Source organism: Hoplias malabaricus, chromosome 3 (assembly GCF_029633855.1).
Source record: "Hoplias malabaricus isolate fHopMal1 chromosome 3, fHopMal1.hap1, whole genome shotgun sequence".
NCBI lineage: Eukaryota > Metazoa > Chordata > Actinopteri > Characiformes > Erythrinidae > Hoplias > Hoplias malabaricus.
In genome coordinates, this window is record NC_089802.1 from 46878912 (window position 1) to 46895757 (window position 16846).

General features: G+C 39.1%; 1 protein-coding gene across 1 annotated transcript in view; it reads right to left on the minus strand.

Moving 5' to 3' along the window:
• Positions 1-16846, minus strand: part of camk1a (calcium/calmodulin-dependent protein kinase Ia) — a 49501-nt gene that overhangs the window by 31565 nt on the left and 1090 nt on the right. The window contains exons 2-3 of the mRNA XM_066664356.1: positions 12813-12935; positions 10029-10142 (exon numbers count right to left, since the gene is read on the minus strand). Coding sequence (XP_066520453.1) covers positions 10029-10111 — 83 coding nt within the window. The 5' untranslated portion in view covers positions 10112-10142; positions 12813-12935. The remainder of the gene's footprint in view (positions 1-10028; positions 10143-12812; positions 12936-16846) is intronic.

Below are 16846 nucleotides of genomic sequence, written 5' to 3' on the forward strand. Positions count from 1 at the left end.
TGTTTTATAGCCTTGACCTTATTCAAACTCCTCCAACCTCTGATATTTGACTTAATGATATTAATTAAGATTTATAATTGGTTTAAGCAATTAGAACATTAATAATTAGTTTGAGAATGAATAATAATCATGCTAAATGAGTTCTTCAGGATTTTCAGAAATTCTAATGAATAAATTGCAAACACTGTGACTTCAAATAATGAGAGTTTTATTAATAAAAAGAAGATATTTAGTTAACATAGCACAACCTTGTAATCTCACGGTGTCCGGCAGGGGGAACTGATTTTGACCTTAAGGTGAGCTAGGCACTTCTAACTTGTGACTAAGGTTACTAACTCAGGTTTAATTAAATGGTAAATTATAAAGAGGGTTTGTTTAGACATCAGCTACTGAAAAGGTGTTAAATACGCTAGCTTACTCGTTCGCCGTTTCACCGAGCCGTCGCGTCCTGTTGTTTAATCTCCGTGTCCCGGGGTGTTCTCGTCGTTCCCACGTGGTGAGAAGCAGGCCCGCTTATGGAGGATCTCTTTACAGTCGATTTGAAGACCCTCGATTCCGAGCTGAGCTGCGTCGATCGAGATTTCCCTTCTTCGGTTTTTCACAGGCGTAGCTGGTTTTCCACCGTAGTGGAAAGGCTTTTTCAGAGTATTAGCTAGTCTCGTTGTTCAGTTTTCCAGGATTGATGTCTTCAGGAATCAGCTTATAACGTTAATATATCTGTTATCGATTACTCAAACGGTTGATACCTTACTTTGGCCACAAATAAGTTTCACCCGCCTTGATCATTCGTGAGATCACACTTCGATAGGTAATAAACATAAACAAGATTAAAGGAAAAGAAAGATATTCAAATTATTCGACTTATTAGTTAAACTTCATACTCTTAGCTAATTTCGAGACGTCTCTCGTAAGCTTTTCTGAAGTCTCTGAGAGGGTTCCTTTGTTTGTTGTCGGCGTCCTCTCTTTTCCAGTTCCTTTCGTGGTCCGTTACTTCTGCAGAGTCCTCGCGACTCTTCAAACTTCGAACTCCTTGTCTGTCTTGCTGTTTGTCCTTTTCAAGGCTGGCGCGGTCACGCCCTAATGGGAGGCGTCCTCTTTCTGATTGGACGCGAGTCCAGACTCACGTGACTCTCGTGAGGGAGAGAGAGAGAGAGTGTAGGAGGAGGGGGTTTGAATCTGTGATTCATACATAAGGAATATGAGTTTCTCGTATCAAAATTCTTATACCTGTTATCAACCTATAACAATGAGTACATTGGACTATTAATATCAGACATTTACATAAGGTCCCATCTTGAGTACATTGTTCACGTCCAATTCGTGATGATACGCTGAAAAATAAAACATTAATCCATTTTCTCTCATTCAGAGATAAAACTGATCTTTGTAATAGAAACAATCGGCATTATACATCATTTCATTAGAAGGTAGGCATTCATCTGAGGGTACAGAAAGTGACATTCATACGTTCGTTTATACACAAATAACTCAGAGATCGACTATTTTCGCTATTGTCTTGCGGCGACTCCGAGCGAGGTGTAGTTCCGCCAGTGTCCATTTGGTGTCGTTGTTAATCCGTGTTTCAGCTGTTGGTTCACGGGAGTTCACTCGAGGTCACTTTGGTTTGAACATCTGTTGATCTCCGTGAAAGATAAGGATTAGACATTTAGGTGCCATTGTCATAAAAACGGGCCGTAAAAGCTCTCTTCTTTGTTTGAGGTTCCTGTCTCTTTAAGTTAGTTATCTCGACAGTTCCTGTTAGTTAAAAGAGAGAAGGGGGGTGTTGGGGCCATGTGTTACTTAAAAGGGTTCTTTTGATGTCTTTAGATTGGTTGTGTGTGTGTGGGGGCTGCTATGTTGCAGACGAAAAGTCTTCTGCAGACTGGAAAAGTTTTAATTCAAAACTTTTCATTTCTTGATTGTCCGATATTCATATTTGGCTCATACTCCACTACAACATGTAGGGTGTTAGACAGAAAATCAAAGAAACCAAATTATTTTTGTCAAACCTTATTTTACCAGTATTAATATTGGATTAAAAAATGTTCAATAGAAATGTGTTAATTTACTGGATGCTCAGAAGAATACAAACCGGATTCCAAAAAAGTTGGGACACTAAACAAATTGTGAATAAAAACTGAATGCAATGATGTGGAGATGGCAAATGTCAATATTTTATTCGTAATAGAACATAGATGACAGATCAAAAGTTTAATCTGAGTAAATGTAACATTTTAAAGGAAAAATATGTTGATTCAAAATTTCACATTGTCAGCAAATCCCAAAAAAAGTTGGGACAAGTAGCAATACGTGGCTGGAAAAAGGAAATTGAACATATAACGAACAGCTGGAAGACCAATTAACACTAATTAGGTCAATTGACAACATGATTGGGTATAAAAAGAGCTTCTCAGCGTGTCAGTGTCTCTCTGAAGCCAAGATGGTAAGAGGATCATGAATTCCACCATTGTTGCGCAGAAAGATAGTGCAGCAATACCAGAATGGTGTTACCCAGCGTAAAATAGCAAAGACTTTTAAGTTATCATCATCAACCGTGCATAACATCATCAAAAGATTCAGAGAATCTGGAACAATTGCTGTGTGTAAGGGTCAATGCAGTAAAACTCTACTGGATGCTTGTGATCTCCGGGCCCTTAAACATCACTGCACCTCAAACAGGAATGCCACTGTCAAGGAAATAACAGAATGGGCTCAGGAATACTTCCAGAAAGCATTGTCAGTGAACACAATCCACTGTGCCATCCGCCGTAGCCAGCTGAAACTCTACAGTGCAAAGAGGAAGCCATTTCTAAGCAAGCGCCACATGCTCAGACGTTTGCACTGAGCCAGGGGTCTTTTAAAATGGAGTGTGGCAAAATGGAAGACTGTTCTGTGGTCAGATGAGTCACGATTTGAAGTTCTTTATGGAACACTGGGATGCCATGTCATTCGGACCAGAGAGGACAAGGATAACCCAAGTTGTTATCAACGCTCCGTTCAGAAGCCTGCATCACTGATGGTATGGGGTTGCATGAGTGCTTGTGGCATGGGCAGCTTGCATGTCTGGAAAGGCACCATTAATGCAGAGAACTATGTTCAGGTTCTAGAACAACATATGCTCCCATCTAGACGTCATCTCTTTCAGGGAAGACCCTGCATTTTTCAACAAGACCACATTCTGCAGCAATCACAACATCATGGATACGTAGGAGAAGGATCCGGGTACTGAAATGGCCAGCCTGCAGTCCAGATCTTTCACCTATAGAGAACATTTGGCGCTTCATAAAGAGGAAGGTGCGACAAAGAAGGCCCAAGACGATTGAACAGTTAGAGGCCTGTATTACACATTAATGGGAGAGCATTCCTATTTCTAAACTTGAGAAACTGGTCTCCTCTGTCCCCAGATGTCTGTTCAGTATTGTAAGAAGAAGGGGGGATGCCACACAGTGGTAAAAAATGGCCTTGTCCCAACTTTTTTGGGATTTGTTGACGCCATGAAATTTTGAAACAACATATTTTTCCCTTAAAATGATACATTCTCTCAGTTTAAACTTTTGATCTGTGATTTGTGTTCTATTCTGAATAAAATATTAGATGTTGGCACCTCCACATCATTGCATTCAGTTTTTATTCACAATTTGTTTAGTGTCCCAACTTTTTTGGAATCCGGTTTGTAAATGAAATTGCTATTTCTCTTTAATGACACCACAGCCTCTGGTTCCTATCACCAAATCCAAGCTGGTCAGTTTTTTGGTCACACAATATCACATCAAACACATCACATCTTTGTGTGTGTCATTCCACTGTGATGGCATTTAATGGTTAAATTATATTGCACATTTTTAAAAAAATGGTGTAACCACAGACCACTACAGAGTACAACTCCATCCCAGCCCCCTCTTAGACACATACAGTCAGTCAAACCCCCTGGTTTGCTTTTTAAATGTCACTAGGCCAATATTTTGCCAATGGCAAACTTCCAAACCATCCTATGCCGATATTGGAAATATGCCACATGACTTGATTTGCAGATTTGTTTGTGTATTTTACTGTGCACATGTGAATACAATTTTGTTTTTGAATTTTGAAGTGTGAATTTTAAAGTCACACTTATTCCTTCTCATTCCCAAATACATTTCCTTCCTCCAACAGCAGCAGCAGGACATTTGCAGATCGACCTTTCTGCTTGTGATGGATTTTGCTGAGGCAGCAGAAATGACTCATAAAGGGCCATTTCATTTAAGTCTGTGGCCAGCTGGGATCAATCTGTTTGTAAATTCATCAGTGTACCGCTGTTTAACATTAGGCAGGACTGGTGCTATCTATCGTGGTATGGATTTCCTGTGACTCAAGCAGTGCTGTTACTCCTACACTCCTCCATCCATGCTTTTATATTATTCATGTTTTTATCCTGCAGACATATTATGAACTATTCTCACAAATTCACTTTCCTAATGACATGATTGCAAGACCCTTATTATGCAGATGGACCCTGTGGAGGCCAGGTCACAGTGTTGTTTTGGCCAAAATGAGGACAGAGATAAAAAAAAAAAAACAGCTACAAAAAAGGCCAGACAGTATTCAAACTGCAAAGAGTGAACCTCCCCCAACCCAAATATCACCTCCCCAAAACAACAAAAACTGAACAAAAAGTCATATTCATTTTCAAAAAACTGCATACACATATGCATATGCGTGTACATAAATTCATAATAATTTATGTGCCTAGCTCTCAAAACTATAAAAGCACCTGGTAGAGTGATGGGGGAACTGAATTCAACAAAGGGGCCTTGCGGACCATATTAGCAAATACACCACATTCATCACCACCATGTCCCTAAAAAACAAACTTAGGTCTCTACAGCTACCATTCCAGCCCTATGAGAAATCTCTCATTCTGTCTCCAGGGCAACCAATCCTCTATGACCTAATAATGATCCTTCCATAAACAAAGCCTGAACCATGATTGGTTCGGCAGAAAAACAAAACAATGATGTCAGAGACGGGTCCGAAATCTGAGAGCTTCTGAAGATCCCCTAGATAAACAGTCCACCCATTTGGTTTCCTAAAATGTCCTGAGCAGTCATTGTGCTGTTAACCAAACGCTTTACAGAGAAGCCATTTTTGTGATAGTTTCAGACATATTAATGGAGCAATAAACAAATAATATTTATAGTAATTATTATTTTAACATATGAGAAAAAGAGATAACAAAGTAAACAGGTCTGAAATCCCTGCAGAAAGCAGTTAATGATCTACAGAGTGAGTCCACCCACAGGGGATGGCCATTTTAAAATATGTTTAGTAAAAGAACTTGGATACATCCCGGCCACTAGGTGTCAGTATTACAACAGTTTCAATACATGAAGAAAAATCATTGGAAAAGCTGCCAAACACTCCAAAGCATGTGTAGATTGTGATCCCAATTTTTCTTCTGCTTTTGAAAAAAGTAAACTCTTAACATAAAATCAATGCAGCTTCATTTAACATTAAGGTCTCCTTGTCGGGAGATGCAGAAACACTGCTAGGACAAAGACCTGACCCAAAGCAATGACACTTTCCACAGTATCTGCTGTCCTTTGTTATAATCTACACAAAAACAAACACTGGGATTAGCCAGAGGAGAATACATTTCAGGCAGTGGAGAATCTTTCTAGAATAAATCAATTGACTCCACTTGCAGAATTCCTGCCTAAACCAATTCGGTAATCTTCTTTAGAAAAGTAAGAGGCTTTCTGTCAACACATACATTTGGGCAAAATCCTCTGAATAGGGCCGAGGAGGGATTCAGGGTAAAGCCTCGACAGGGGTGCAATATTGCAGCATGATCCTCAGAGGGAGAGGACACGGAAAGGTGCTGTTTCAGAGATTATGCACAGAAATGCTTCATTTCTTGCCTAGAGCTGCACTAATGTGAGACTAAATGTGCAGAACAAAAAGACCTTTCAGAATGATCAAAAAGACATGAACAAATCGCTGATCTGCGGCAAAAGTAAACAACCGCTTAGCTGCTGGATAATATTTGAATTGATATTTGATCATATACATGGGCATATCTAAATAGAGGTATCAAGATCCATATATTAACCTGGACAACAATAAATATATTTTTCATAAATTAGGAATTATCCGTTTTTACATGTGCATAACGAGGTGTCAGAGTATATTCAGAGTAAAAAAACAGGGTCTAATGGACACACCCACTTATGTACTCTTGTGACACGGCATCTTTTTATTAGCCCTGTCCACTGTTAATATTAAATATTAAAATTAATAATTGATTAGTATGACAAATTATTGACATCTAAAAATCAAATTTTTTAAAACTGTAAACACATTTCCCTAATTAAACTTAACACTAATTTCAGCCATAGTACTGCAGAGTATAAGCCCAACTACTCACATGACCACTCATGCTGACTGTAGCACTCACATTCAAATACAGCTTTAAACTCTCTTTCAAAGCAGTATTTTTTATCGCTTTTGGCAGACTAAAACAACAAGCATGAAATATATAAAAGCAACAATGTTACCAAATAACTGGGTTCACCTTATAAGCTTTCACTGGTATCAGTAGGTTAGGGAGGCTTGGCACTTGTAGTGTTAAACAGTGTTTCAGGACTCTATTAATATTAGAATGGCAATGTTTTTTTCCTTCAGCTGAACATTTTCATGTACAGAATTCTCACTTTTTTCTCTCTTTTTTGCCTCTGGATTTTGTCCTTCTCAGTTCAAGTGTATTTCTCTGTGTATTCTCGTGCTTTGTTTCAGATTTTTTTCTTGTTTCCATTTTGCCCTTGTTGTAATAATATGCAGATTACTCACATTTGTCCATAGCCTTTGCTTATGTCCAGAAAGTAAGCAGCAGAAACTGTTGAAGTTCTTTACATGGATTTTACAAAATACTGGGGGATCACATTCTCCCCCTGGAAAAAAGAGGGTTAACACCTTCCCTTACGGATGTAATAAATTATGGTGTATGCGGAGCATATGTTGTATTGTTTTAACACAAACAAATTTTATTAAAGCATAACTGTCAGAACTGTGAAACAGTCTTTCATTTACACGTGAATGTTTTAGATATTCGGTTATTAATTCATTCCTTAATTATTAAGTAAGACATCAATTATTGTTTAATTAAATTCATAAGGATTAATCAGTCCTATTTTTAAAACTTTTTTCATTCATTCACATTATTTCAATTGATGTACTGTTAAAAATTAACAAATTAACAGCATTTAACCTTTATCTTAATAAATAGCCATTAATTGCTCTTAATTGTAGCAATCTCTCTCTCTCTCTCTCTCTCTCTCTCTCTCTCTCTGTATGCTTATAGAAAATATTGACTCAGCCTCAGCTGCAGTATCTATGGAGCAACAAAACTCACACTTTGCATCAATTTGTTCAGGTCTCTGTAGGATTCATTGTTGGCCAATAACAGAAATGAAGAATTACACACTGACCTGCTGAGCACTATGGTAGCATTACAGGGTAAAGTCAGAATACAGGAGCAATGAATGGTCGCAGTGGACAGCCGCATGTTTATGTGAGCAGATCTCAGGCCAAGACGTATGCCAAAGTGAAGCAGAGTTCCAAACAGAGGGAGTTTGCAGAAGGCTAGCCATGTGAACTCAGGCTGAAGTAAACATGCCTAAATGATGAAGCTTTGCAATCTGAAAGAGCAGTCTTCCCAGACCCTGAAGGTGAAAGCTAGCCATCATGCCATCCTAATAAATGCTGCAAAAAGTGTGTGTGTGTGTGTGTGTTTGTGTTTGTGTGTTTGTGTGTTAGGACATATGAAAATATATAACATTATATCATATCATGAACAAGGTACGATTTTTTAGCATATTATCACTTTAGAGACAAAACCTTGTATCTCCAATGTTGACTGCATTTTTTAATTTTGAAAACATTATATTTGCCTTGCATCAAATTATTCATGGTTGGCTCCAGACCCACTAAGACTGATCAAGCTGCTAATGAAGATGAATGAATGAATGAGAAATTCAGCAAATATCAGCCATATCATTTTTTTTTAGATGTTACGTATTTAAAATATCAGCATTGTTTCATACAGCTATACTGTAAACCCTAATGTTTATAGTAATTAACTGGGTTGAGTGATTCTAAATTAAAATATATTGAAAACTTGCACTCAATTTAACAAGTCAAGTATCTTCAATAATTTCTTCTTTTCGCATTTGTGAAACTGTACATTTTTTTGATTTAGCTGAGTCCTGTTTGTGCTTTTAAGTCAAAATACCTGTTTAAGATTGATTCATAATGTTATGATTTTATGTGGCTGATGTCATAGACGTAGAACCGGTGTGCATTAATTTTCAGCCAAGATGGCAGATGGTCTCGGGTTCACTGATTTTAGTGAATTTTATGTGGACAGGTTGATGTGTTTATTTCAGTGGGAGGGTCAGTGGTGCAACAGGGGCATTGATGTAACACAGGTCCAGAGTCCTGGGGTTGTGGGTTCGAGCCCCACATTTGGTTGGTTGCTCTCCCACAGTCCAAAACCACACACGTGTAGATGGACTGGCCATGCAAATTTGTCCATAGGTGTGAATGTGTGGTGCCCTTAGATGGACAGGTGCCCTGCCCCACTGTGACTCTGAACTGGATAAGTTATTACAGACAATGAATCAATTAATGAATTTATGGTTAATTTAGAAAAATTCTGCTAAGGTATAGATATGTTTTCCCCACTCCTATTATTACTGTTTGGGTTGAGAGCCATTTTCAGAAATGTACACTATGCCTTCTGCTCTCAGTAATGTCCATCAGATTGAGAGCTGAAAAACTTGCTCACACACACAAACACACACACACACATATTTGACACCTCTCCTTGTCTCATATGTCCGTTTCCACACACACAGACAAACACATACACATCACCTCTCCCTGTCTTAAATGTCCTCTTGAAAACACAAACACACTCACTCACGCTGTGCAGATGCAGAGCCTAAGTGACAGAAAATGAGTACACGCCCACGCACTCTGCAGTATAAATATAGCTGCAGCAATTGAGGGCCAGTACAGCACTCAGCAGCATGCACACGAGCCACAGAGAGCTGTCTTTAGCTCACAGCAAGCTTTGGCTTCATTGATCAAAAGCAGCAAACAGGCAACTTTCCTCACTCTGCAGTATCAGACAAGAAAATCCTCCAGCATCCCAATATATCAACACTAAACTGCTCTTACCACACTAAAAAACAAACCATAAATTTACCATGGTTATGAAATAGCAACCATGAACACATTTACAATTAACAGCCCATTGGACACAGACAATCTCTGCTTTTCAACAAAGTCAAGACAACCAAAGTTTATCCATTTTTAAGGATTTCAGTCTGAACCTAAGACTTTGTTCTGTACATTTCTTCCTGGACTACACATAAAAGCAGCCGACCAGAAGAGAGGCGCTGCGACTAAAACTGCCCGTTTACTTATGTTACTAGGTAGTGAAAGATCTGAGAATAGTCAAATAAAAATAAATGCTGACACAGAACCACAAGTTAAGGAAGAATGTCAAATATAAAGAATCAAAATGAGAACTAGCCCTTTAAGTGTGATCCACAGTGATGATAGTGCACTGCTGCGTTACCCTGTTCTGTGTGCCCTGCCTCGGAGCATGGTTCACTGGGTAGGTTTAGAGGCAATAACAAAGTTCTGTTTCATCACGTCACTTTCACAGCCCTAACATGCCACAGTGTGAATCTGTCTCCTTCTCTCTCTCTCTCAAACACACACACACACACACACTCTTACACACACACACACACACACAGTCACTCACTCAGGCATACTGGAGGACTGGACAGGACACACAAGCTCTAGGACGTGCTCAGTTCACAATGCTGAAGGCACTGGAGAGGAACAATATCACTTCAGTTCACTTGCTAAAGGCAAGGTAAAGGAAGGACATGAAGGAGGTACAAGTGAGTGATGACTGGACACTATGGTCACTGGCCTCTGACAGACACACAGAATGACTAATTTCATTAAACACTTACGTCCCCAAGATCTCCTTGAAATCATACTTCTCTTTGATATCAGTTGTCTTCTTTTTCCATCCATTTCCATCCTCTAAGGGCATTGTAGACTTGGGCTGATGCACCACTGGGGAGCTGTTTAGAGAAGAAGGAGACCCCAGAGGGTTTTACAAACAGAGAGAGAGAGAGAGAGAGAGAGAGAAGCACAGAGCTGAAAAATGAAGATTACAAATATTACATTCACATGCAGCCATAAACGTTTAAGATATTACTTTAAATACACTCTATGCCCAAACATTTGTAGACATGCAACTTAACATTCAACTAATTTAAATAATTAATTCAACTAAGTAATTAATCTGGAACAGCTGCATATGAGTCTAAGGTCACTTTGCTCAATGCCTAGCATCAGCATGGGAAGGTGTAAAGCCCCAAGTGTTATGCTGTGTAACAGTGCAAAACTATTCTCTAGAGTAATGGAGCACCATTCAGTACCTCTTGGATGAACTGGGGCTGTTACAGGTCTAGACATTAAAACCTCAGCACTTGACCTCAGAGATGATCTTATGATCATCATGTATGATATAAATTCCACATGTGTATAATGTTTAGGTATATATTCCTATGGCCCAATATACACAGCAAATTCACCAGTGTTAAATCAACACTATTAGTGTTAAATTAACACTGTTAGTGTAATAATTTAACACTCTCAGTTTGCTGTGTACAAACAGGAGTCATAACTGAATTCTTCTATTGGTGTGCCAGGACACTAGTAGTAAATTCTGCACTATACTGCTTGGGTGTCTAAAGTCTAGACATGATTTCTTTGTGTAAGTGCTGGAACTGCTAACGACATCTAGATAATCAATTTCAAGCAAGTTTAACACAGTATTAATATTCTACTCCTGCCATAAACTCCCACATTTAAACATGTTTTTATATAAGTCAGAAATAATTTTTCCCCTGAATTTAATTTGTTTTTTAGTTCCTTGTGTTTTTGACACAGGAATCTTTCTACACTGACTTCCATATAGTGCAGAAGGTTTTAGTCCTACTTCTGTTAAGTTACTATTTTCGAGAAACACGTTCCAAAATTCACCATATTAATGTTTGCCAATATTAAGGCCTATATGAAATGCTGATCCATGGAACCACAGCACAGAGAAGGGAAGGCAAATTGCTGGCGTGGCAATTTCTGTGACTGAATCATGTTTCAGTGTGATATGTGATGATTGTGCTGTTAGGGTTAGAGTGTGACTGACCAATTCCATGGTATGGAATGGATGCCTATTTCAGCCACTTGAAGAAAAAAAGCCATACAGTATCTCATAATTATGACTTAGCGTCTCTTATTCATGACTCAATATCTGAACATTCATGGTTGCATACTATTAATTAACATTGTAATTTCATTATAAATAAATAAATAAATAAATAAATAAATAAATAAAACCTCTACATACCATGTTCACAATCACTAACAAAAAAATCACAATCTTTAAATCATCTAAACCAAAACTGACATGTAGATTTACACACAATATTATCCACAAACACAGAACTAATGAATGCACATGCATTTGCAGCTTTTTCCTTGATGAGACCCATAACTAATGCAGTGATGAATAAATACTTCACATTTTATTTTCAAACTACTTTATGTTTGTTTTTATTGCTATAATCAATATATATACAGATACATTTTTAATGCTAATCAACAGTTATCATAAAATGACAAAAGAAAATGCTTGAATTGTGAATTATAATTATGTTGCTACCCAAAAAACCTATAAAACTTATTTGCACACATATTGTTCTTTCAGATTCATATTCAAATTTTTGCAGAACCATTTAACAAAAAGTCTCAGGAGGATATTTAGGTACAAAGTCAATGTCTCCAAGCATTATTTCATTCATTCAAGTAGTTTTAAAGAAATCATGAAATCCACAGTATTACTAATGTGTTTAAGGGGCCCTCAAGTTGCTCAGCTGTCATCACTCACCACACAGTTTTCCAATGTGAACTGATGTAATGTCACTGGACAGCTCGGTGCACTTAGAGGAGAACACTGATTGCCGCGTTCTGTCATTTTAGCTGCAGTTTAAAAGAAGCAAGGACTGAATAGGTGGAAGTGTGTGCCAGCTTTTGTCATCTCTGCTTGTTAGAATTGCGTGATTGGCAAGAACTGGAAAGGGCTAAACATTATTCCAAATAATTATAGCATGATTAAAAGTGAACTTCAGAAACCACCACCAGCCACAGTAGAGCACAGGTTAGTTATCTTTAGCTGGCTCAGTTGTATTTGTTGTGGAATATTAATTGCCATGGTTTCCAGTTACCACTTCCACAATTAAACAGCTCACTGATTCAGAGCTGTCTGTTCCAGAGGTTAAAACTTGTGCTCATGGCTCCATTCAGATTAGTGGGATTCAGTCCCTGGATTCTGCCACTAAGCCAAATATTCTTCATTTACACTCATACAGCAGCCACCTATTACGGCATGGAACAAAGCAATGCCGCAAGCCAGTGATGCTCATAAAGGGTCAGTGATTTGACCACAGCTCTAAATCCTGCTTGACATCCCATCTCTTATTTCGTGTCATAAATACAACGGCACAATGCGTCAAACCGCGGCTCCCGCAGAAGCGTGCTGAACTGTAACGATGCAGATCATTACCGTTGGTGTTACTAGAGGTGCCCGCTTCGCGTTAAGCAGAACAATAACCGCAGCTCTTCCTTTAGAAAACCCACCCACATTAACCCTGCGTTCTCTCTGAGTGTTCAGATCATTCATGTCTTACCTGTTCTCCTGCTGCTCTTTGAGCTGAACGGTCGCAGTGCAGTGTTCCCCTCCGCCGCTGATCCGCTGTAGTCTCTCTCTCTCTCTGTAGGACCTTCCCGTGACGTCAGAGAACCTCCGCGTCCTACAGCAGAGAGAGAGAGAGAGAGAGAGAGAGAGAGAGAGAGAGAGAGATTGCTACAAAGGGGAAGAAATTTATTATCCGTGAGTCTATGCCGGAATTTCCCAATTATACACTTGAAATTAACTTGGTTTTACCGCGAAAACTTCTCCTTACAAATAAGTTCCGGGACGTTTTCATATAAAGTCTGCATATATGCTACCCAACCAATTTATATGTCAATAAATATAACATTAAATTCTCTTTTTGCAGCCATCTTGAATAATATATTGCCCTCTTGTTTTGGGATTGTAGATACTCTTGAATATTCTGGGTTTATTTATTTACGTAAAAAAAAAAATAATTGATAAAGACTTCTTGAAAAGTTGAACATGTCCTCTGTGGAGCATCCAGGAATGCTTAACAAAACGTATATTGTTGACCTACTTTGATTATTATCAAAATTCCATATACTCACCTTTGCCCTGTGAAGGACTGGCGTCCCCTCCAGGGTGTATTCCCGCCTTGCGCCTAATGATTCCAGGTAGGCTCTGGACCCCCCGCAACCCTAAATTGGATAAGCGGTTACAGATAATGGATGGATGGATGGATATACTCACCTGTAAATTTACCAACCAGAAACCAAACTTTACAATTTTCATGTAATTTTTGTTTTTTCTTTCTTTTTGTTTTCTTTTTTATTTGGAATATTTGTAACTTCAAATAGCCCTGTGAAGGACTGGCGTCCCCTCCAGGGTGTATTCCCGCCTTGCGCCTGATGATTCCAGGTGGGCTCTGGACCCCCCGCGACCCTAAATTGGATAAGCGGTTACAGATAATGGATGGATGGATGGATGTAACTTCAAATAATGTGTTCATGTCTATTAACTACATTGGGAGAGAGAGAGAGAGAGAGAGAGAGAGAGAGAGAGAGAGAGAGAGACTGCACATTTATTTCTCTTATAAATTTATTCAGTCCATTTGCTAGAAAATATTAAAAGTTTAACATATTTTTTTTATTTAGTAAGGCCACATCACCATAGAGAAGGCAAATGATGACTAGATTTATTCACGATCAAGGAAGAGGAGGCACAGTACGCAACAGCAGCATCACAGGCAAACCGAGGCCGACGGCTTCACTGGGAGAATCTAGATAAGCGGAAGATAACTTGGCAAGAATTGTGGGTGATGGAGGCAAGTCGTATTCAGTTTTTGTTTGGAGCAACTTCCAACTCCACAAAACTTTGGACAGTGGGTAGGTGAAGACCTTAGTTGTAGAATATGTACAGGGGCTGGCATTCTGAAGCATATTCTATCAGCTTGTAAGGTAAGTTTGATGCAGGGGAGGAATACATTGACTATTGGGAACGTATTTGAGAGCGTGCACAGGCTTCAAATATTGGTAGATGGGGTGAAGCTTCAGACTGGAAATTGCTGGTGGACGTAGGTAAAAAAACTGCAGGTCCCAGAATGCATTGTGTTAACTACACTGAGGCCAGATATGTTGCTGTACTTGGAAAGTAGTGAAATTTATTTGTATTTATTTATGCATATGAAACTGATAATTTATTTCATAGAGTTAACCGTTCCATTTGAGGATGCAGTAGGTGAAGCATTTGAAAGGTAAAAGTTGAAGTATGTGGACTTGGCAGCTGAGATGAGGGAACAGGGGCTGGAAACTAAGAGCAGCTGTGAAGGAGTTATCAAAAACAACTGAAAGGTCTAGTCAGTGGTTGTGGATAAGGAGAACACAGACTATTTGGGGAAATGCACTGTAGAGGTGCTGTTGTGGTGGTTGGTGATGTAGCAGGTAAAGATCACATGGAACTGGTGCCACTGAGAATCAACGGTAGCAGTGGGGCTAGGTACAGCCTTAGTCACCAGGGAGGCCAGTGTGGATTTACAGTTGTTGATGCTTAAGGATAAGGTAGGATTGGAAAGCTAGCTTGGAGGGGGGTGGGTCTGGGACACCAGACTTCACTGTTAAGCCTTCTGGAGGTCTTGTGGGCTTAAGTCAGTGAAACAAGGGGATGTGCCTACATGATCACCCTTGTGAAGAGCTAGTGATGCAGTGGGTGGTTTGGGTACTCATGTGATGGGCTCAATGAGTAACCGTAGATGTTAAGGGTAACTGGTTCCTGATCAGATCATAAACGGCCACAGCAACCTTAGGGTGTAGCTGTAAGTTTGGAACAATAGAAATTATGTGGCCGCTAGTAGGAAGAGAGTGGGGTGGGCCTTATGTGAAGCTCTAATGGATTGGTATAGGATATATTACATCTTATCTTGTGTCTGTTTATAATATATTTATTAAGCAAGTTTTATTATTTATTTATTTAAAGGTGAAACAGAAACAAGATGGACTTGGCTTTCTGTATTTCCTTTTTTTAAATTAGAATATTTGTTATTTTCTAACTTGTTATTTTTGGTCCTCACAAAGCTTATGAACAAAAGAATATTTTCAAAATCCACTATAAACATTTATATTACATGTTTAAAATGTTTAACATTTTATCAATTTTGCGTAGGCCTTGTTTCCTCTGTCAGCTATACATCAAATGAATATTTTTCAGTCTATCATCTGTATTTAGGTGTTCATATATCCACTTGCTCCTTCTACAAAGCTGTAATATTTTCATAAATACAGGTCGGATCATATAGATTGTAAGTGTCCTGTAAGTTCATTCATTCATTCATTATCTGTAACCGCTTATCCAGTTCAGGGTTGCGGTGGGTCCAGAACCTACCTGGAATCATGGAATCACTGGGGGGGATGCCAGTCCTTCACAGGGCAACACTGACACACACACAAACAAACACATTAATTCACACACTCACATGTACTTTTGAGTCGCCAATCCAACTACCAACATGTGTTTTTGGACCGTGAGAGGAAACCGGAGCACCCGGAGGAAACCCACACAGACACGGGGAGAACACACCAACTCCTCACAGACAGGTCCCTGGAGCTGTGTGACTGCGACACTACCTGCTGCGCTACCGTGCCGCCCGTCCTGTAAGTTATTAGTGTTAAATAAGAAGAGCAGACACCTGTTTATATAATGCGAGGGACAATAGCACCCCCTTGAGTGAGTATATGGGAATCACAGAAATAGGGCTACTTGTGGTGCAATTCCTAACCCAGAGTGGAAGTTACAAGCCAGTTTCATATAAATAATAATAATAATAATAATAATAATAATAATAATAATAATAATAATAATAATAATAATAAAAGACAGCCTGGCCGGCTGGAACATCCATGGCTGAAGTGCCCTTGAGCAAGGCACTGAACCCCCAAAACGCTCCACGGGCGCTGGGGATGGTTTCCCACCCCTCTGGGTGTGTGTTCACAGCCCCTAGTGCACTAGTATGTGTGTGTGTGTGTGTGATTATCCCAGATGGGTTAAATGTGGAAAACACACGTTTTACGCAATGACAAATAAGTGCACATTATAGCTCTTCTATGTGGGGACACACATAGAAGTTTGTAAAGATGAATTTTAAGAAAGTGGAATGTAAATTGTGACGCTTTAAACAAATGTGTATGAGACATCATAATAATGTAATAATGAACTGTATGCAGCCATAATGTTTTTTTTTTTTTTTTTGGATCTTGTATTTAATTTCAGTTCAGTTCAGACTTCTGGCCCTGATCTGGCATGGAATGTGAGACATCAGCTGAGAGGGATGTGGCATAATGACTGACAGCATAACACAGAACGTGGAGCCACTCTACCAGGGTTGACTTATCACTGAACACTCACTCTATACAGAATATTCAGTGTAAAACATTGAACAAGTTCTGTATAGTGAGGCCTTTTAGACAATATCTGGCACCAATCACAACATAAAGGTGATCAACTTAGATTGTGTAGTTCCACAACCACACTTTAATTTCCCAGAACTTTGCTGAGTAGAAGGGTATCACAGTT